Source organism: Trichomycterus rosablanca, chromosome 5, assembly GCF_030014385.1.
Source record: "Trichomycterus rosablanca isolate fTriRos1 chromosome 5, fTriRos1.hap1, whole genome shotgun sequence".
Taxonomy (NCBI): domain Eukaryota; kingdom Metazoa; phylum Chordata; class Actinopteri; order Siluriformes; family Trichomycteridae; genus Trichomycterus; species Trichomycterus rosablanca.
This window is the reverse complement of record NC_085992.1, coordinates 38,921,718-38,943,672: the sequence shown is the minus strand read 5'-3', so window position 1 is coordinate 38,943,672 and position 21,955 is coordinate 38,921,718. Positions and strand designations below refer to the sequence as shown.

General features: G+C 39.8%; 1 protein-coding gene across 1 annotated transcript in view; it reads right to left on the bottom strand.

Moving 5' to 3' along the window:
* Positions 1-21,955, bottom strand: part of pcdh15a (protocadherin-related 15a) — a 483,603-nt gene that overhangs the window by 15,726 nt on the left and 445,922 nt on the right. The window contains exon 34 of the mRNA XM_062995172.1: positions 1,890-1,908. Coding sequence (XP_062851242.1) covers positions 1,890-1,908 — 19 coding nt within the window. The remainder of the gene's footprint in view (positions 1-1,889; positions 1,909-21,955) is intronic.

The window sequence follows — 21,955 nt, the reverse complement described above, 5'->3', positions numbered from 1 at the left end:
ACCCGGAGGGAAGAGAAATGATAGGTCAAGAGAAAATCAAGTGTCAAAGCAGAGGACGTGAAAGAGGGCATATGACACTTATAAAAAGTAAAGAAAAAACAAAGAGAAGTGAAGCCAGTGGGGTAGCATGTGGATTAGGATGTTACCAGAGGTGAGCAAAACAGACGATGGAATAACTTAAGCAGCTAAAGATCAGAATGGGTTAAAGGTTAAAGCAGGTCATGAAAAAGCACCCGAGAGAAAACAAAGAAGGACACTAAGGAGGAGATTTACTTTTTGTAAGTAGCTGAAACTATAGGTCATAAATGTTACATTAAATAGGAAAGAAAATGTCAAATGTAATAGGCTGCAGACATACAAGGACTGAAAGTGCTCATACTTTTTCTACTTTTGTTAACTCACCTATCCCCAAAACTAACATAAGGAATTAAAATACACTATATTGCCAAAAGTATTCGCTCGTCTGCCTTCACATGCATATGAACTTGAGTGACGTCCCATTCTTAATCCATAGGGTTTAATATATAACAGCTTCAACTCTTCTGGGAAGGCTTTCCACAAGGTTTAGGAGTGTGTTTATGGGAATTTTTGATCATTCTTTCAGAAGCGCATTTGTGAGGTCAGACACTGATGTTGGACGAGAAGGCCTGGCTCACAGTCCCCACTCTAATTCATCCCAAAGGGGTTCTATCGGGTTGAGGTGCAGGCCAGTCAAGTTCTTCCACACCAGACATGCTTATCCATGTCTTTATGGACCTTGCTTTGTGCACTGGTGTGCAGTCATGTTTGAACAGGAAGGGGCCATCCCCAAACTGTTCCCACAAAGTTGGGAGCATGCAATTGTCCAAAATCTCTTGGTATGCTGAAGCATTAAGAGTTCCTTTCACTGGAACTAATGCCTAGTTCACACTACACGATTTTTGCCCTGATTTTCGCTCGGCGACTGGTCGGCGCTAGATTTGCCGGCTCGGGAGCAACTCGGCGTTCGCTCGGCGATCAAAACTCGGCTCTCAGTCGCTATGTGTGAACTATCCAACAACTCGATCCGACCGGCTCGCTCGAGATTTCTAGCATGTCAGATATCTGATCTGAGTTGCACGTCTGCCAATGAGTGCTATGTCGAACAGCCAATGAGAACGCAAGATACAGTGTGAGGGGAAACGCAGGGGAGGAGTGTAAACAGGTGGGAGAGGGGGATAATATAGTTTATATCAGAATACACCGGCACACACACACGTTTTACAGTATTTCTGACTTGATCATTCTCTACAAAACACCAACGGTGCATTGCAAAAATATTAATTAACCTCCAACTTACTATAGAACAATCCATACTGTTCGTGTTGCCAAATCCACTCAGATTCATTTATTTTTCCTCCTTGATTTTACGCTGCACATCAGCGCACAAACAACTTTGATCACTCGCTACTTGTTGACGTGCATTTTTGGACGTGGTATCATTAAACCCCTCGTCAGGAAATTTCACAACTGGACTTGTTGCACAGGTGGCATCCTATCACTGGACCACGCTGGAATTCACTGAGCTCCTGAGAGAGAACCATTCTTTCACAAATGTTTGTAAAAGCAGTCTGCATGCCTAGGTGCTCGGTTTTATACACCTGTGGCCATGGAAGTGATTGGAACACCTGAATTCAATGATTTGGATGGGTGAGTGAATACTTTTGGTAATATAGTGTATTTAAAGAGTAAAAATGTCAGTAACGGCAGACCTTCCAGACCTTTCCCCTCTACCTCATCTAAATTCTACTCTAATTCTCCCTTGGCACTTTTGGCAGATTCAAGTGCTTTTCTACTCCCGATGAATAAAAATATCCAGCCTAAAATAAATAAAGCATTTTAAATCAGTAACAAATAAAAGAAGGACCTACCTCTCTGCCATATCCACGCCTGGCAAGCAATAAAAATGGGAAGAAGAATACATTTAAACATGAGCATATACTGTATATTGCTGTTCAATTATAAAAAGTTACCAAAGAAAATGTTAAGAAAAAAAAAACAAAGAAAAAGAAAATTGCATTTAGATTGAAGCACACATTGTTCTCCTGATCATATTGATTCAGCACTCATTGTATTACACACTGTGCTGTAACAATATGTGCTTATTCAAAACTAGATTCTTTATCTCAAAAAGAATGAGAAATTTTACATCAAGAGCGGAACAGACAAAAGAAAAAAGTGATGGAAATTGTGTTAAAGTGCTTAACAAAAAAGTGAGAATATATTCAAAGTGGGAGTTTGAGTGCTGACTGAAGCAGTTTAACACCCGGCAATATCTTGGGATTTGTTAATCTCAATTCAAAATGACATGCTTATGCACGCAGACACATATGCTATCACATACACACTCACACACACTCCAAAAATTGTTGCTATTACAATTGTTTTGGTATCATATGTTTATTTCTTTTGATTGAAAGATATACACTGATCAGCCATAACATTAAAACCACCGCCTTGTTTCTACACTCACTGTTTATTTTATCAGCTCCACTTACCATATAGGAGCACTTTGTAGTTCTACAATTACTGACTGTAGTCCATCTATTTCCCCCACAGGACCACTACAGAGCAGGTATTATTTAGGTGGTGGATCTTTCTCAGCACTGCAGTGACACTGACATGGTGGTTGTGTGTTTGTGTGTTGTGCTGGTATGAGTGGATACGACACAGCAGCGCTGATAAACACCTTACTGTCACTGCAGGACTGGGAATAGTCCACCTCATGGGCAGCGTCCTGTGACCACTGATGAAGGTTTAGAAGATGACCAACTCAAACAGCAGCAATAGATAAGCGATCGTCTCTGACTTTGCATCTACACGGGGGACCGACTAGGTAGGAGTGTCTAACAGAGTAGACAGTGAGTGGACACAGTATTAAAAAACTCCAGCAGCGCTGCTGTGTCTAATCCACTCATACCAGCACAACACACACTAACACACCACCACCATGTCAGTGTCACTGCAGTGCTGAGAATCATCCACCACCTAAATAATACCTGCTCTGTGGTGGTCCTGTAGGGGTCTTGACAGGGTGAAAGCAGGATAAAAAGGTATGTAGAGAAATAGATGGACTAAAGTCAGTAATTGTAGAACTAAAAAGTGCTCCTATATGCACTTTTTTTTATTTATATATAAGTGGAGCTGATAAAATGAACAGTGAGTGTAGAAACAAGGAGGTGGTTTCAATGTTATGGCAGATCGGTGTATACTGTCACAGTACTGTAAGTCGTACAACCCCAGCCCCTCACTAAAACCAATTTTTATCCAAGTTGTAATGCAATAAAACACCAAGTTGGGTGAAAACTTTGCAAGGCACTGTATGTGCAAAAAAGAGAATGTACAAATGCCAAGGTCAATACTGTTCTTTAAACAGAAGCTAAAATTCTAAAGATATATCACGTATTGCTTTACTGGGTGGCTGTGAGGCAGCCAAGAGTAAAAGTTAGGAGCAGAGACTCCACTCCAAGACACAAACACCAGCCAAAAAGCATGTAGAAATGATATGACGGATATTCAAAAAGTTTATACTTTTATATTTTGGTTGGAAATGGTGAGGATGGGAGGAGTAGTAATTGGTCGTGTCTGAGAGACTGATACCCCTTTTCCACGACGCGGAACAGTTCCAGTTCCGGTTCGCAAACTTGATTTTGAACGGTTCTGCATGTTTCCACCGAAAAAAGAGGTTCCAGACAGCGAACTTGTGTTCTAATCTGGCACCACAGAATACTTGGTTTTTCAGCCTGAACCGTGACGTCATGTGTGGGCGTGTCACAGTGTAGAGCAGGGGTGGGCAAACTTTTCGGCTCAAGGGCCACACTGGGTTTTAAAAATTGATAGACGGGCCGGCTGGGTGTGGGGGTTTAGAGTTAAGATAAATCACATGTGAAATCTAAGAAGTAAAGATTGCCCGCCTACCTTATTCAGTTTCAGTGGGAACAGTGTTGTTTAATTTAAACATTTAAACCTTTATTTTCATGATTAAAGGATACATTTTTGAATATAAATGAAACGCCAGACTCACCCCATTATGTGCACGTTTACACATGCGTGAATGGATTTTTTTTTAATGTTTTTGTTATTATTTTTATCTTTGTTTCTACTTGGTGTATCGGCGTCTAAACAAAATCAATTCAGCATTTAAAGCAGCACTTTCAACATAAGTTAACGGTTTATGTGTGACGTTTTAAACCAGCCAAGTGGTTAGATCACGCTGGTGTGATAGGCGACTCCAGTGTGATGGCAATTCTTTTTGAATTGAAGGTCCCAATTCTTTCCCAAATTTATCACCATCATCCCTGACTTTACCTCCCTCCCAGACCCCGACAAACTGCCCCACCTACTGGGGGAGCACAGAGAGAGCTGCACACTAGCAGCACTCTATACACACCTGCCACCAGGTGAGGGACAGTGGGTGACCATGTCTCATACACACACAACAAACGTTTATGACTACTCATTATTGTGAATGTTACCTTTTTAATTGTTATTATTTGCACTGTTTTTATTAATATTTTATTCTATTTTATATTTTTGCACCTGTAACTGTTTTGTATATATTTGTTTTTTCTTATTGTTATTGTTATTTTTCTATGTAACTGTGCTTTGGTAATACGAATGTCCTGATTGTCATGCCAATAAAGCTTCTCTTGAGTTTGAGATGAGTTTGGCAAATGTGACGAAAGAGCATCTGTGTGTAGATCAGTAAATCAGATAGACTCGGTTTAAGCAAAGATCGGTAGTGTTTGGCGTGTGCCATCTAGTGGAATCAGTTGAAATGCAGGTTACTGCAGGAAAAAGGTGAAATTAATGCGATTTTAGGACAATTTTGTAAATACTAAGCGGGCCAGATTAAACAGCCTAACGGGCCGTATGTGGCCCGCGGGCCGTAGTTTGCCCACCACTGGTGTAGAGGTTTGGGTGCTTTCACATGAGAAGCTGTGAAACTGCTTTGGTGCTAAACTTTCATCTTTTAAAGTTCACCTGATTCAATTTTGAGCCAGTCTGCCACTGATATTCGCTGATATTTTCAAAGTGATAAACTGTGTGATATGACGTGGTAAAAGTGACCCTTAACGCTTAACGTGAAAAATAAAGCTTACCGTGGCTTGTACTAAAAGAATGACAGATGAATTTGGGCAGTACAGAGCACTTATAACCAGTAATAACAGAGAGAAGTTTAGTGTTTTTGTGTTGTACTTTTAGTACATTCAGCTTTTTTTAGGTGAAGCTTTTCCGACTCTCCCGAGACGCGGATTTTCAGAACCTCGAGCTGCAAAACCACCACACGGCTAAACACAGATACATGTGGAGCTTTTAGACTGGATCTGATGGTTATTTCACACAAATGGATGTTCTTGACGTGGAACACTAGTGATGTTTCACCACACCGCTCAAGCCGAGTGCTGAGCAAATTGGCTATTTGCGCCGAGGGTAACGGTGAGAGCGAAGCGCAAAACGCTTCTCACGTGAATGCACTACAGAAAGCAACAATGACGACAAACACGTCTACGTCTTCTTATCACCAATAGTTAAGTGATGGTTTTTGCATAAAAACGAACATCTGTAACAACAGCACAAATGCTTGCAGGTAATCTACACGCTCCACCATCATATTACTACTCTTTACTTTCGTTATGTATCGCCCACGGTTGATGACGCATGCTTGGTTCCCAAAAAAATTGTGGAAACGTGGGTCGGTTCTCTAAAAAACACCAAGGTTCAAAGAAACCTGAACAGAACCGGTTCAAGAACCAGGGTTCTTTTGATGGAAAAGCACTCTGAGATAGAGCTTATAGTCTGGATTTAGCGGCATCTGATTTCCACCTTTTTGGGTGTTCAAAGAAGCTTTAAGGGAAAGAAGATTTCCATGTGATGATGATGATGTAAAAACAGCAGTGCATCAGTGGCTACACGCTCAACCAAAAACATTTTTGGCTGATGGCATTAAAAAGTTGGTATGACGCTGTGAAAATGCATTGGAAGGTGACTGTGTAGAAAAGTGATGTCATTTGTTTTTAAAATTCTTAATAAATAGAGTTTTTAAAAAGTGTGCTTGTTTACATCTGTGCAAACTGCAAATATCTACTAACTACAAGCACATACACTCCAATTAGTATCCATTTATTGGATCTTTGGGACTCGTGTGGGCCAGAGTGAGTGATACCACACGAAGAGAAATGTTACTGACCTGTAATCACTTAGAGGCTAAGTAAGATGAAGGAGGATGTGTGATACGTTGTGATGAGAAGACATTAATAATAGTGAAGTGTGTAAGCAATGAATCACACACACAAACACACACACACACACACACACACACACACACACACTGACACCTGTCTATGTCTATAACATTTTTTCCGCAACAGCAATGTCTTTGCCAGGCAAGGGTATGATAGATATTTTCCACCACACACACACCCCGTCACAAAAAATTATATCTGACATTTCCCCCCTTAGCAATGGCAAGGTTTGCGCTAGGTGAGAGTTAGATTGATAACGTGCAAGATGGAGTAGGCGTTGGAGTGGATGAGAGTGGATTGGAGTGGACAGAGCACCCAGTGTTAATAAATGCAGTGCTAAAAGTGGCCTTGTGTTCTCACTAGAGAGAGACGAGCCCCTTGCCTCGACTCGGCTTCAAATACAGTATCAACTTATTTACAACCCAAAATCAGAAAAAGTTGGGACAGTATGGAAAATGTAAATAATAATAATAAAAAACACAGAGTTTCTTACATTTACTTTGACTTTTATTTCATTGCAGACAGCATGAACCTGAGATATTTCATGTTTTGTCTGATCAACTTCATTTCATTTATTAATAAACATCCATTCCTGCATTCAGGTCTGCAACACATTCCAAAAAAAGTTGGGACAGTAAAGCATTTACCACTTTGCAATGTTGCCATTCCTTTTCACCACACTTAAAAGACGTTTTGGCACCGAGGAGGCCAAGTGATTTAGTGTTTCAGCTTTTATTTTGTCTCATTCTTTCTGCAAACACGTCTTAAGATGTGCAACAGTACGGGGTCGTTGTTGTAGCATTTTTCGTTTCAAAATTCTCCACACATTCTCTATTGGGGACAGGTCAGGACTGCAGGCAGGCCAGTCCAGTACCCGTACCCTTTTCCTCTGCCATGCCTTTGTAATGTGTGCAGCATGTGGTTTTTCATTGTCTTGTTGAAAAATGCATGGACGTCCCTCAAAAAGATGACGTCTTGAAGGCAGCACATGTTACTCTAAGATCTCAATGTACTTTTCTGCATTAATGCTGCCATCACAGAAGTGTAAATTACCTTTGCCAAGGGCACTGACACAGCCCCATACCATGACAGACCCTGGCTTTTGGACTTGTTGCTGATAACAGTCTGGATAGTTCTTTTTGTCTTTGGTCTGGAGAACACAGTGTCCATATTTTCCAAGAAAGACCTGGAATGCTGATTCATCTGACCACAATACACGTTTCCACTGTGTGATGGTCCATCCTAGATGCCTCCGAGCCCAGAGAAGTTGACGCCGCTTCGGGACATGGTTAACATAAGGCTTCTTTTTTGCACAATAAAGTTTTAAGTGGCATTTGTGCATGTAACTCTGTATTGTAGTGCTTGACAAAGGTTTGCCAAAGTAATCCCTCACCCATGTGGTTATATCAGCTATTGTTGAGTGGCATCAAAGATCACGGGCGTTCAGCTTAAGCTTGCACCCTTGGCCTTTACGCACTGAAATTGCTCCCGATTCCTTGATTTGTTTAATGATATTATGCACTGTAGAGGGAGAACATGCAAATCCCTTCCAATCTTTTTTGAGGTACATTGTTTTTAAACATTTAAATAAATTTCTCACGCATTTGTTGATAAACTGGAGATCCTCGCATCATCTTTGCATATTAAAGATTCAGCCTTTCCTGGATGCTGCTTTTGTACCAAACCATGATTGCAATCACCTGTTGACATCACCTGTTTGGAATCACATCATTATTTAGTTTTTTCACCTCATTACTAGCCCTAAATTGCCCCCGTCCCAACTTTTTTATTTTGTTTGCATTGTCTATACTGTCCCAACGATTTCTGATTTGGGGTTGTAAGAAAACATTAATACAAAAGCCAATTAATACAATATGAATTCTCTCTGCTAATGCATTTAATCGTGTTGTATTCTGATCACTGCTAAACTTTAAGGTTTCTATAAACTATTAGCTTTGCAAGTTGTGTTGTGTCCTCCATGGGGTGTTTTGTTTTCAGGTAACAACATTACTACAGTATTCTTTCTGTACTGAGAATAATTCCCTCTCTCGGTCATTACAGTAAAATCTGCTGATGTGGTTTGAAATGTAATATTGCTTACTATACAACTGCAAGGTCCCGCTTGAGTAAATGAGGTCTTTTGTCATTGGTCTGTCCCAAGGCATTTCATTATTCTCTCGTGGAGTGAACATGTTCACCCGATTGTGCACCGTGTATAGAATTTGTTTGTGTCAACCAATATTGCAGCACCCAAGCAAGAAGTGCAAAAACTCCTCAGCCAGATGGTGATCAATCGGCAAATGAACTCACTATTTTCTCTCTTCCTCACAAAAAAAATGATGCAAAAACAATCATTCTAATTAAATACAAAGTGAAACTGAGTGCAAAAGCGAGCACATTTTTATCCTGATTCAAAGCCATCCTGGCAATGTAGCATTCCAACATAAGGTCCAGCAAAAAAACTAAATATGTGGTAGGATATAGGGTCGCGAGGGGTGCTGGAGCCTATCCCAGCTCTCAGTGGACGCAAGGCACACAGAAACAACCTGGACAAGGCACCAGTCCATCACAGGGCAGACACACACACAAACACATTCACACCTTAACACATACTGGTCGCGGGGGGTGCTGGAGCCTATCCCAGCTCTCGATGGGCGCAAGGCACACAGAAACAACCTGAACAAGGCACCAGTCCATCGCAGGGCAGACATACACACACACATTTACACCTTAACACACACACAAATACACTATACTGGTCGGGAAGGTGGGGGGGGGGGTGCTGGAGTCTATCCCAGCTCTCAATGGGCGCAAGGCACACAGAAACACAATGGACAGGGCGCCAGTCCATTGCGGGGCAGACATACACACTCACATTCACACCTTAACACACACACATATACACACACACACTATACTGGTCGTGGGGGGGTTGGGCGGTGCTGGAGCCTATCTCAGCTCTCATACCCCTTTTCCACCAAAAAAAACATGGTTCTTGAACCGGTTCTGTTCAGGTTTCTCAGAACCTTGGTGTTCTGCAGAGAGCCGACGCGCGCTTCCACCAGTTTTTAAGAACCAAGCAGCGTCATCAACAGTGGGCGTTACTTAACGAAAGTTAAAAGTAGTAATATCATGGCGGAGCGTGTAGATTATGTGCGAGCATTTGTGCTGCTGTTACAGATGTTTGTTTTTATGTAAAAAGCATCGATCTAACAATCGGTGATAAGAACACCTGACGTGTTTGTCTCAGTTGTTGTTTTCTTTAGTTCATTAACGTGAGAAGCGTTTTGCGCTTCGCTTTCACCGCGACTCTCGGCGCAAATAACCGATTTGCTCAGCGCTCAGCTTGAGCGGTGAAAGATCACTAAAGTTCCACAACACGAACATCCATCTGTGTGAAATAAACATCAAATCCACTCTAAAATACAACATGGGTCTGTGTTTAGCTGGATTTACTTCATGTGTGGTGTCTATGCAGCTCAGGGAGTTGAAAAAGCGTCACGCTTTATTTCTCACGTTAAGCGTGTTTCGTTCTGTCCGGGTCACTTTTATCACGTAATATCACACAATTCACCTTTTTAAAGGCGCTTTGAAAATATCGGCGGCAAACTGGCTCAAAATGTAATCAGGTGAACTTTAAAAGATAAAAATGCAGCATTAAGCTCCATACGAGACACCAGCTGACGCCATTGTTGCTAACGCTATGCTGTACAACACGACACGCCCACAGATGACGTCACGGTTCGGGCTGAAAACCCAAGTATTCTGTGGTGCCAGATTGGCCCGCTAGTTCACTGTCTGGAACCTCTTTTTTTCGGTGGAAACACGCGGAACCGGTTCAAAGTCAAGTTCGGGAACCATAACGGGCTCCGTGCTGCGTCGGTCGAAAAGGGGTATCAGTGGACACAAGGCACACAGAAACAACCTGGACAAGGCACCAGTCCATCGCAGGGCAGACACACACACAAACACATTCACACCTTAACACAAACACACACACACACACACACACTATACTGGTCATGGGAAGTGCTGGAGCCTATCCCAGCTCTCAATGGGCGCAAGGCACACAGAAACCTCCTGGACAGAGAGCCAGTCCATCACAGGGTAGACATACACACTCAGACACATACACACCTTAACACACACACTAAACTGGTTGCGGGTGGTGCTGGAGCCTATCCCAGCTCTCAAAAGCGCAAGGCACACAGAAACACCCTGGACAGAGTGCCAGTCCGTTGCAGGGCAGACACACACACAAACACATTCACACCTTAACATACACCCTCACACACATCTAAGGGCATCTTTAGCATCTACAATTAACCTGACTGCACGTCTTTGGACTGTGGGAGGAAACCGAAGAAAAACTCAGCTACTATTTTCTCAGTCTTTATGTAAATATAAAGTTAATATGTATAGGAAATGACAACAGGGTGATATAGTAAAAAAAAGACATCAAGATAAGTCATGCTGCAGGAGAGCTGAAAAACGAAGTAAAAGACAAGAATCGGCAGGAGTTTTGTCAGAGCTAAAAGGATCGATTGACTAATTAGCTGTGCCCCCGGTGTATTCACACAACACAGCATCTCTTTTCTTCCTCTGAGCAGATCTAATCAAGCATACAAAGTGTAAAGTCCCTGTTTAGTTCTTCTTTCAACTGTCTCTCCCACACCTATACATTCATCTACGGTATCTCAGATACAACCTTACAAAGCTCACTCTGATCCCTCGACAATACACCAGGTATTACGATCTACAACAAATGTTGTGACAAGTGAGCTTCACAAAGATTCAGCCATATGTTTGATTCAGACGAGACATCCGTTATGAGAAGAACAACAGATCTGGCATTGATGTGCCTATCACACATCTCTTATGCTAATTATCCACCCATGAGTTGTCTTAGCAACAAAGCACATAATTTATCAAAGTTTTAAAACACAGTAGGCATGATTATTGCTAGAGTTTCAATGATTTCTGCAACAGATTGTCTTTGAATCTGTTTAAAATATCTGGAATCCTCAGTTATTCTTCTTAAAAAAATAAATAAGAAGAAGAAGAAAAGAAGAAGAATGCATACAGATGTACAGTACAATTAAATTATTTTTTCGCTAAGCCCAGCTTGTCTGGAAGCTGGGGTCAGAGCGCAGGGTCAGCCATTGTATGGCGCCCCCGGAGCCCAGAGGGTTAAGAGTAGGGATGTAACGATGCACCACTAGACAAGTTAAAAATCGGTGCACATGTGCCACGATTCGAATCGGTTATTCATTTAAGATGAATTGATATTCACTTTAAACAGCTGAGGGCATTGGCGCTATTCACCTCGCCTGGTTGACGGCACTTCACAAAGTTGCCAGGTAGGGGATTTTCCAGCCAAATTTATTTATGTGAGGATACTTTGTTTATTTGTATTATTTATTTATTTATTGATATAATGTTGGAAATTTCATTTAAGTTTTTTTTACACAATAAGCATTATTGGGCATTGTTTGTACCTACCTCAGAAATAAAAGGGTGTTCATTATTTAGATAAATAAAAGATAAGCACAAATACAGTATTTTAGTTTATTTTTAAAGAGAAATAATAAAAGGAAACTTTGTCATAATTTGTCTTCAATTTCATTTTGTTTAAAAAAATCTGGAAAAAATCATATCGTGAATCGTATCGCACCGTGGGTTTAGTGTATTGTTACATCCAGAGGTGGAAAGAGTACTAAAATATTGTACTCAAGTAAAAGTACTATGACTTTAATGAATTTTTACTCAAGTATGAGTAAAATTACTATTCTAAAAATCTACTCAAGTAAAAAGTAACTCACTTAAAATGTACTCAGAGTAAACGTTACTTAGTTACTCTTTTTAACAGGAGAAGGGTGTCTCTTCTGTGTAATGTAAACAGGACAAGTGGATATATCTCACAATAGTTGTTTTTAATTAAAATATAATAGAAAAAAACATGTTGATACAACATTTAAAACATTTAGGGATGTGTAATGTGTTATTTTAGTACAGACCATCCCATAAAACTTTTTCAAACTGTATTAACCACTGAAGTTGGCATTAATTGTGGATTCTATAGACCAGACTTCTTTTCATCACCAACAAATACCAAACAAGTCATACTGCAAATCTCATAACTCAAAACAAGGCAAGGTTACAAGTGTTGTGACTTTAACTAAATGACCCAAAGAAAACCTTCAAGATGTAAGACAAAACTTTGCCATTCTTTCACATCAGACTATGTTGTCAACATCAAACTCCAAACACGATTTTTTTTTACTAAGTAACGGATGTTATTTAAAATGTAGCGAATTACAAAACATACTCAAGTAAAAGTAAAATTACTGGTTGTAAAATCTACTTTAAAAAGTACAAGTACACAAAAAAACTACTCAATTACAGTATCGCGAGTAAATGTGATTCGTTACTTTCCACCTCTGGTTACATCCCTAGTTAAGAGCCTTGCTCAAATGCCCGACAGTGGCTGCATAGCAGAGTAAGATTCAAACTCTCAAGCTTTCAATTGATAGTCCAAAGCGCTATTCTCTAGGCTACCACTGTCCCACGATAAGACACATATTGCATCCCAGACATTGCAGTTTTTATTCTAAGTCTCTAAAATTAAAAGCCTAAACATTTTCTAAAGGTTTTTATAAAGAATAAAGATCAAAAAAAGGCTAATCAACGCAGACTGGGATATGAATCAAATAAATGATTTTAAGTGTATCAAATATTTCTAGCTCCAACACACCCACGTCCACCCAGACAAAAGCGTCTCACCAAACATAATATGATGATAAATCATTTAGACTCCGGATTTAATAATGTGGCCTCTATAGATGTCATCTGGCTCACGGGAGGGTGGGTGTACTGGCAAAAAGGATGGATTCTTTGGCTTTACACAGAGAGCTATTTATCTAGAGGTGGCCTTAGAGATTGATTGTGTTCTTGGCAGAGCTGAATGCAGCCGGCTGTTGGCAGGCCACACTTTTCCTGTCACGTAAGCCGCTCCCTATTATCTCCATTGTCTGAGTCCAGTGCCCTCCATGATTTCTTTGATTTTTCTAAAGGGCAAAAACATCCGCAAAATTGCACGGGAACCGCGGGAAGTCTGATGCCATTGACAGCTCTTTAGAACGAGTTACAGACTGCAGTAACCATGCTGGTGAGGTAAATGACCTCGGAATTGGCTGGGAAAGATCGAGATTAAGAAGATGAATATGCAGTCGGTGGACTGAAGCAACTACAAAAAGATCTATTCACAGTTTTTGTCCACAGTTAATAGGGCAATACAAAAATAGTAGCCTATTAAAAAGTTATCCCTTACATCTAGGGACAATTTAGACCAAACAACCCAGCTACGTCACATTTTAGGGAGGTGAAAATTTAAAGGATAAGAATAGAGATAATAAGAATAATCTAAGGCAGATGAAATGTTTTTATTCATCATATATACATATACATACACCGACCAGGCATAATATTATGACCACTGACAGGTGAAGTGAATAACACTGATCATCACACATGTTCTCCCTATCCTGTTGAGAATATGGCACTCTTTACTGTGAAGGAAGCTCATGCCATTCCTGCCCCAATTACAAACCCTCTTTCATGAAGTACACTTAGATCTTTTTCTCTTGATATGTTGATGCAAAACAAGGTGAACAAATCCTGTTTATATTTCCTGTTCATTTGTATACACAACACAGAGCAAAGAATGAGTGTAGTTACCTTATTATGTCATGCTGTGTGTCTGTGTTTTCATTTTTATTTGTTCTGGTGTTCATGTCACCTGTCTGAATATATGATACCATTTTATGTTTGTTTGTTTGTTTTAATCTTATATACAGTGGCACCTTGAAACTCAACATCAATTGGTTCTGGGAGTCGCATTGAGTTTTAAAGGCGTTGAGTTTCAAAGTATTTTTCACATAAGGATGTATGGGAAACATGTTAATGCGTTCCATGGTCCTGTGGAACTACATATTGTATATTTTAGGCTAATGTAAAATAATGGGGTTGTTTTTGACACTTATACACTGAAAATAAAACAAATATAATATAAAAACACTGAAATACAATTAAAAACAGTTAAAAATAAATAACGTGCACAAAGCTTAACGTGACTTATTGTACTAAAACAAGCAAGAAATTTCATTAGTGAGAGAACTTATGAGCAGTAATAATTAAGAGAGGTTTAGTGTTTCTATGTCTTAATTTTAATACATTAAGTCACACTAAGCTTCCAGTTGCCCGATTTCGTCATGCTTCCTCTCCACCAATGCCGATCCCCGCTCTGATTAAGGAGAACGAAGGGGCAGCAGCCGTATGCATTTTGTCACCTACACTTTGACGAGTGCAGTGCGGATCAGCACTGTGTACGGAGAGACACACCCTGACAGCACTCTTTTCCCGTCTCTATGCAGGCGCCATTAATCAGCCAGCAGAGGTCGTAGTTGCATTAGTTATGAGGAAGACCCTATCCGGCTTTTATTATCCCACCTCTATCTGAACAACAGGCCAATCATTGTTTATGTGGTCGCTCAGCCCAGCCGGCAGGTAGAGCTGAGATTCGATACGATGTATTCGAGATCCCAGCTCTGGTGTTTAGCGTGTTTTACCGCTGCGCCACCTGAGCGGCAAGCTTTTTTTTAACGATAAGCATTTAAGACTTTCTCAAAAAAAGCTGATTCTTACTATTTCTCAAAACCCTGAGCTGTAACACAAGTTTAAAAGTGAAACAGGAGAAACATCCAGCTAAAAACAGATACATGTGGAGCTTTCAGAGTGGATTTGACAGTTATTTCACACAAATACAGATTCGTCTCATATGCACACTTTGATGATGTCTTACTGCACCGCATAAGCCGAGCGCTGAACAAAGCGGCTGTTTATTGTTGATTTGAAATTAAATAAATCTTTTTTTTTTAAACACAAACTGAACACGCTGAGCTTAATTGTTAAATTGTTGAGTTTCAAAGATTTTGAGTTTAGGGGACGTTGAGTTACAAGGTACCACTGTAATTGATTTGATTCTCCAGTTAGGTATGGGTTTCACTGAAACACCTGAACCTAAAAATAAGGAGAGATCTCAACATGATTTTGGTATTACTGAGTGTAAGTAGGCACGTAAGTGGGTATATTGATAAATAGATAGACAGACAGACAGACATATTAAGACAGACTCATAGCATATAAACATACAAACGCACATAGAGGACACTCACACATAGTCTGACAATGGATTTAAACAAACGACCCCATTATGGATGGAAAAACATCAATGTTTGAAATAAGCACTCTGCATAATGCACCATTGGCAAGGTCCATTAACACCCACGGCCTGCTTATTTATTAATTGATTTCTTAAGTAGATGTTATCTATTTAGTAGGATTTATAATTCAGCACAAATCTTTTGGATTTTACTGTCTGATGAGCATTCACATTGCTTTTCCTATGGTGTATGACCATTTTAATGCCTGATATGGTAATTCTTTTATTTCCCAATCAATTAAGTCTTTAATGTAACATTCACAGTGGAAAGCATTTCCCCTTAAGCATTTTAATTAAAATCTGTAAACATACTTTACATGTTTACTTGTTTGTTTTTATAAATCATGATTGTTATGCTGGATTTAACATAAGATCAAATTCAGGAAGAAGTATCCTAGAGAGCTGGCTATAACAGTATGCTTAATTAAAAAAAAAAAAATCTGCATTGTGTTTATGAATTATGATAGTCAGTGTTTTATTTTTAGCAAGGTATTTATATATACTGTATATATATAAATTTTTTTTTTTTAACATTTTTTAATGAAGTTATTTACACATCCACTCTACTGGAGTGCATGCATCACTGGAATCTGAACCTAAAGCAACATGTATTCAACAGACATCGTAATATTTTTTTAAACCTGCAGGGATCTTATAGATTAGAAAGATTGGCAAGATATTCCTGTTATGCGACACTTGTTTGGCATTTCATCGGCCATCTTGGTTGAGAGGAATTCTATTTGCAGTAACAAGTACTGACTACTGGGTAGAATCCTATAGAGCAGACCTGGGCATTGTACGGCCATCCCCAACCGGCCTGCATGATTTCAGTGGCAATTAAAAATCAGACGTAAATAAATGAACAAAATACATGCAATACAACAGGATTGTTTTTTTGACGGGACCGCTATGTCCTTAAATTTCCGCAAGTTTCGATTTACGTGTGTGCGAGTGTATCCAGCTTCACCGTAATGTGACGGCGAACAGAGTGTGATTGATAAAGACGGTCGAGTTTTTAACAACACATGGACTTCTGAAGTATTTATTTACTGAAGTCAGATGTAAAGCTGTTTAAGGATCACAATTTAGGGTTTAAATCACTGTTACGGTACTATACAGTAGTGGTGGGCGGATCGATCCAAATATCGATATTATCGATACCAACGTTGTTATTAGTATCAGATCGATACTAGTGTGATGGGATCGATACTTTAGTTTTATTTTTTCTCAACTAGAATACAGCACGTTTCTCCCGTTTCATCAGAAAGTAGAGACCATGTCTACTCTGTACAGACTCCTCCGCTCCTCTCACATGCTCACCTCGCTCCTACCCTCCTGCTCTGCTGTGTTTTGTTGTGGTACTGTCACGTCACGCTGTTATAATCCTAACAGACATCAGTACGTTGGTAGGCATTGGAAGATTGTAAGTTTTTGAATACTTTGCTTTGCAGATACAAAAATTGGGGCAATTTAATGGAAATAATAGTGTAAATTATACGTACGTAAAGTACGGATGCACCTTACGCACTTTGCGCACCTTAGGCAAATGAATCGGAGCATGTAGTGTGGCTCTTATTCTGTTTTTTGGTGAATGAGTGCTCTTTTCTTTTGACTTTGTGCTTATAAATATAAACAGAATAGCATTGATTTTTTATTTTAATAACAAGGATGTATTCGGTCACCCAGCAAACACAACTATGTGGTATGAGTTAGCCGCTTTGTGGTGATACACCATGATGGTAATGTTGTGAGAAAGTGAAGCACCAGAAACAAGAAATCGGACCGTTTAAAAAATTCATTCAGATTTAGCAATTTGATGATGCATCTACCTTAATTATTAAAAGGTATCGGTATCGGATTGATATCGGCGATACTGGCCCTGTATTTACTTGGTATCGGATCGATACCAAATTTTGCAGTATCGCACACAACTACTATACAGAGAAATACTAGAACATGAACGATGCAGAGCGTCACACCTGAAGCTTCGCTAACTGAACTGCAAAAGCAACAAGGACTTTTTTTAATGAAGTTTAACACATCCAGAACTAAAGCAGTCAGGACCAGCTTTGTGATTTTAAAAAGAATATCCAACAATAATAAAATAACTGAAAAACAGCAAATGAGGTTATTAGACTCTAAACAAAATAGCAAAAGAACTTTGTGTAAAGTTTAAAAACCTGCACATTTTGTTCACATTTGTTTTCGGGAAAGTTGATTAAATAGAGAAATAATGTTGATGTTTGTACTCTGCCTACTTCTCATTTTCTAATTGTAACATCTAAACAGTAACATATTATCAGAATTGTACAATTTACTGCTTTTTATAAAGAGCAGAATGAAGTTCACCCTATTGGTTCGGCCTTCCACAACAGTCCCAGTTTCTTATGTGGCCCCTTGGAAAATTTAATTGCGCACACCTGCTATAGAGTGATGCAGTAGTGTCCACTGTAAGGGTTGATATGCATTTAAAGCATGGAAACCTGTGCTTGAAAAAAAAACCCAGCTATTGAATAGTATTATTATTATTATGATTTGCTTGCTATAAACGTGCAGTCATAATAATTCTAAAATGAACCAGATTCAGGCTCTTAGTTGACAGCCTTCTCTTAAGGCGTGTAATTTATGCAGCCTTCACCTTTCAGACCCGTGTTTGTTGGGTATTTGAGCACAGTAAATGCTTCGTGTTTTCCTCTGTTTTGTTCAGTTCTGCATGCTTTTGTACTGAGGCTTTTGTTAAAGGGTTTCAGCTCAGCTTGGTTTTTTAAGCATTCTGTTCTTGCTGGTAGGTGCCACTGTTTGGTGCTCCGGTCTGAGTCACTTAAATCTGCCCAGGTAAAGTGGTACTGACATTTCCCTGATGCTTACAGCAGCATACATGCAGTGAATGGCACTGCTTCTGGGGTGAATAGTGGGCATACTGACTGTGACCAGTCAAATCATGGCAAAGCAGCATGGCTACAAAAAAAATCAGAGAGAGGGTTCTGTTTTCCCCTCTTTTCTTGTTTTGTTTTGTTTTATTTTTAAAGCATTTTATTTGTGTGTTTGGTCTCCTGGTGTTCTTTAAAGTAATTAAAAAGTAACCTCGGGTTTGAGGCTGTCGAAAAACATGAAATAAAAGTGGAGAAAGAAACACAGTGGTCTAGTGGCTGGACTTTTATCCAGCACCTTCATTTAATGTAATGGCATAATAATGCACATCACTGAAATAATCATTATGATTACATTCACTAGAATCTAGCCTTTCACTGCCAAGTGTTCTTAACCTTTACCACTGTCATTATCTTAATCGGCTGTATAGCCATAGAAATATGACAGCAATTACACTCTGCATGAATAAATTAAGCCTTGAACATGAAAACAGCTTTCCTTCATTAAAAACAGTAGTGATTTAAACTGAATGATAAAATATCATTGTGGTTTGCTAAGTAAGTAAGTGTTTTTAAGTAAGCTATTGTATATTGGACACCTGACCTGGTCAGTAGGACTACTGAGATTCACTCCTGGTCATTTATAAACAAAATACTTGTCCAAAAATGTCCATATATTGCCTCTCAGGTGGCACAGCAGTAAAACACGCTAGCACACCAGAGCTGTGATTTTTAATACATCGTATTGAATCTCAGCTCTGCCAGCTACATGAACAACTGGCTGTTGTTTATACAGGGTAGGGACCCATATAGGGACCTCATACCTGATGCAATTACGACCTCTGCTGGCTGATTGATGGCGTCTGCACAGAGTGTAGGGGGTGTCTCTCCGTGCACAGGGCTGATTCGCATATGAACTCGGATCGTGCAGATGAAAAAATGCAATCGGCTACTGCTTACGTGTCGGAGGGGACGTGTGTCAGTTCGCTCCCCTCAGTCAGAGGTGGGGGTCAGCACCAGTAGAGAGGAAGCGTAATGCAATTGGGTAAAAATTGGACGCACTAAAAATCTGAAGAAAAGGGGAGAAAATGCATTTAACAAAATGTCCATATATTAAATACAGTAATCCCTCGCTATATCGCGCTTCGACTTTCGCGGTTTCACTCTATCGCGGATTTTATATGCAAGCATATCTAAATATAAATCGCGGATTTTTCGCTGGTTCGCGGATTTCTGCGGACAAGGAGTCTTTTTATTTCTGATACATGCTTCCTTAGTTGGTTTGCCCAGTTGATTTCATACACGGAACGCTATTGGCGGATGGCTGAGAAGCTACCCAATCAGAGCACGCAGTTAAGTATCCTGGGTGCTGATTGGCTCAGCGAAGGAGAGAAGCATTAGATTCCGCTTTATGCTGTATAACTGTGCGGGAAATGTTTATAAGAGTGTGGGAGGGTTTTTAAGGGCTTAAAATATATAAAAATAACCATATAAACACATGGTTTTTACTTCATGGATTTTTACCTTTCGCGGGGGGTTCTGGAACGCAACTCCCGCGATCGAGGAGGGATTACTGTAGTATTATGTTATGTGGTGTTGTACAAGGTTATATAGTGTCATTTAACTTTCTATCATGGTTTACTGATTTATACTCGTAAGTGACACTGTTTACAGTCAAACAAGCTTTTCAATGCCTTGAGTACAAAGGCACTAAATAGGAAGCTTAATTTTGGTTACTCCATTCAGAGTTAAGGACAAGGGCTCAATTTAAGGAAGAGGTGGAGGAGTGGTAAGTCGGCAAGGGTGACTTCAAAAGGGCAGTAAAATACCATTAGAACAGTGGGAAAAAAGGGAAATCATAAGGCCAAGCAAAGAGAGGTTGTGATAAGTAAGTACGCCAAGGGATCTGGTACGATTTTCAGACAGATCTTAGAGTGCTCAAGACTGACACAGCTACCCATGCTAAAGCTGAACTTCCTCTGTGAAGGAGTGGGTTGCTGAATGGTGATTACAGAAGGGCTATTTTTATCATTGGCTGTGATTATAATGTAGGACGTAACATTCTTCCCTGCAAACCCTAGGTTGTAATCTGGCTTTATTTTGGTGAGAAGCTCATCCAGATGCAGAAAAGCATGAGAGGCTCTGCAGGTTCCATCAGCCAACGTCTGGCGCTCAAATTGCATAGCTTGTTTGGGATAGCTTTGCAGTATAGAGAGATAGATGGATGGATGGATGGATAGATGGATGAATAGACAAATGGATGGATGGATGGATGGACAGACAGACAGACAGACAGACAGACAGACAGACAGACAGACAGACAGATACTTTATTGATTCCGAAGAAAATTAAAGACAATAATTATAGCCATTTAGGACCGACGCATTCACTACAAGCTCCTACCTGATGTTCTTAAATCCTCTTTTTTGCTATAACTAGTGCCCTACTAAATTCACATGAGAATGTGCTTATTTCACAAAACTTATTTTTCCAAAACTCACAGATTTTATGGACTTTTTAAACAAAAGTACCACATTTCACGGCAGCCTTTAAATAACACTCATAAATTGAATGATAGAATAAATAAAAGCTACAATACACAGCACAGCCTACCTTAACGGATACATAAATACTCTGTGTTTTGGACACCCCCCCCCCCCCCCCCCCATCCCAAACAGCATCCACAGAATCGGTTGGCTGTTTGTCTAACCAACTGCTAATGTAACCGAGCGTCTTTAGTGTTTGCTGAGTATATAAAGAAAAAAATTAACTGTACATAGACAAACTATCGGGAGCAGAATACTTTACTGGCTTGTTCTTTTGGGGAGTAGCACAGACTACAGAGAGATGATCACGTGCGTAGCAGTAGAAGCACATTTTTTCATTGATTATGGAATCTCGAAAAGGACAAAATGCACTCAGTATGTAAACACATACATCAAACATTGTCAGCACACTACACCACAGAAAAGTCTGTTACACTAACTTAATTGCCGTATGATTGCGAGGACCGCCTCATATTGCACCTCATATTTAATGAAAAATGTTAAATGTTTGTTCTAAACACAAACCTTAAATTTTGAATTTCACAGCAAATTGCATACTTCATGGGAAACGGCTAATTTCACGGTCGGTGGCGCGATTTTCATGGGCGTGAATTAGGTAGGGCCTTAGCTATAACTTTCCCCACTCTTCCCAAAAGGCTAGGCACTGGGTGAGGTGTAAATTCCATTGTCATGTATGCGAAATGGCAAGGACCAAGTAATCATCAGACTCCCAGAGTTTAAAGCAAATGAATATGTGATGTTTCAAAAGTTTGGAAGTCCTCCTGCTGATGTCTTGGCTGGACGTGCCCTCCTGGTGGAATTCAGACTAATTAAATGGTAAGTCTTAAGAGAGTAAGGTGCTGCATCAGACTTGAGAAGGTTGCCCGGAAATGTGTCATTGAGTGTAACTAGCCTCTGCTGATCTGCCTTCATAATTATTGACCTCCTGCATTTGCTATGGACAATGTGATAAAGTTACAAACCCCATTTGTGCCA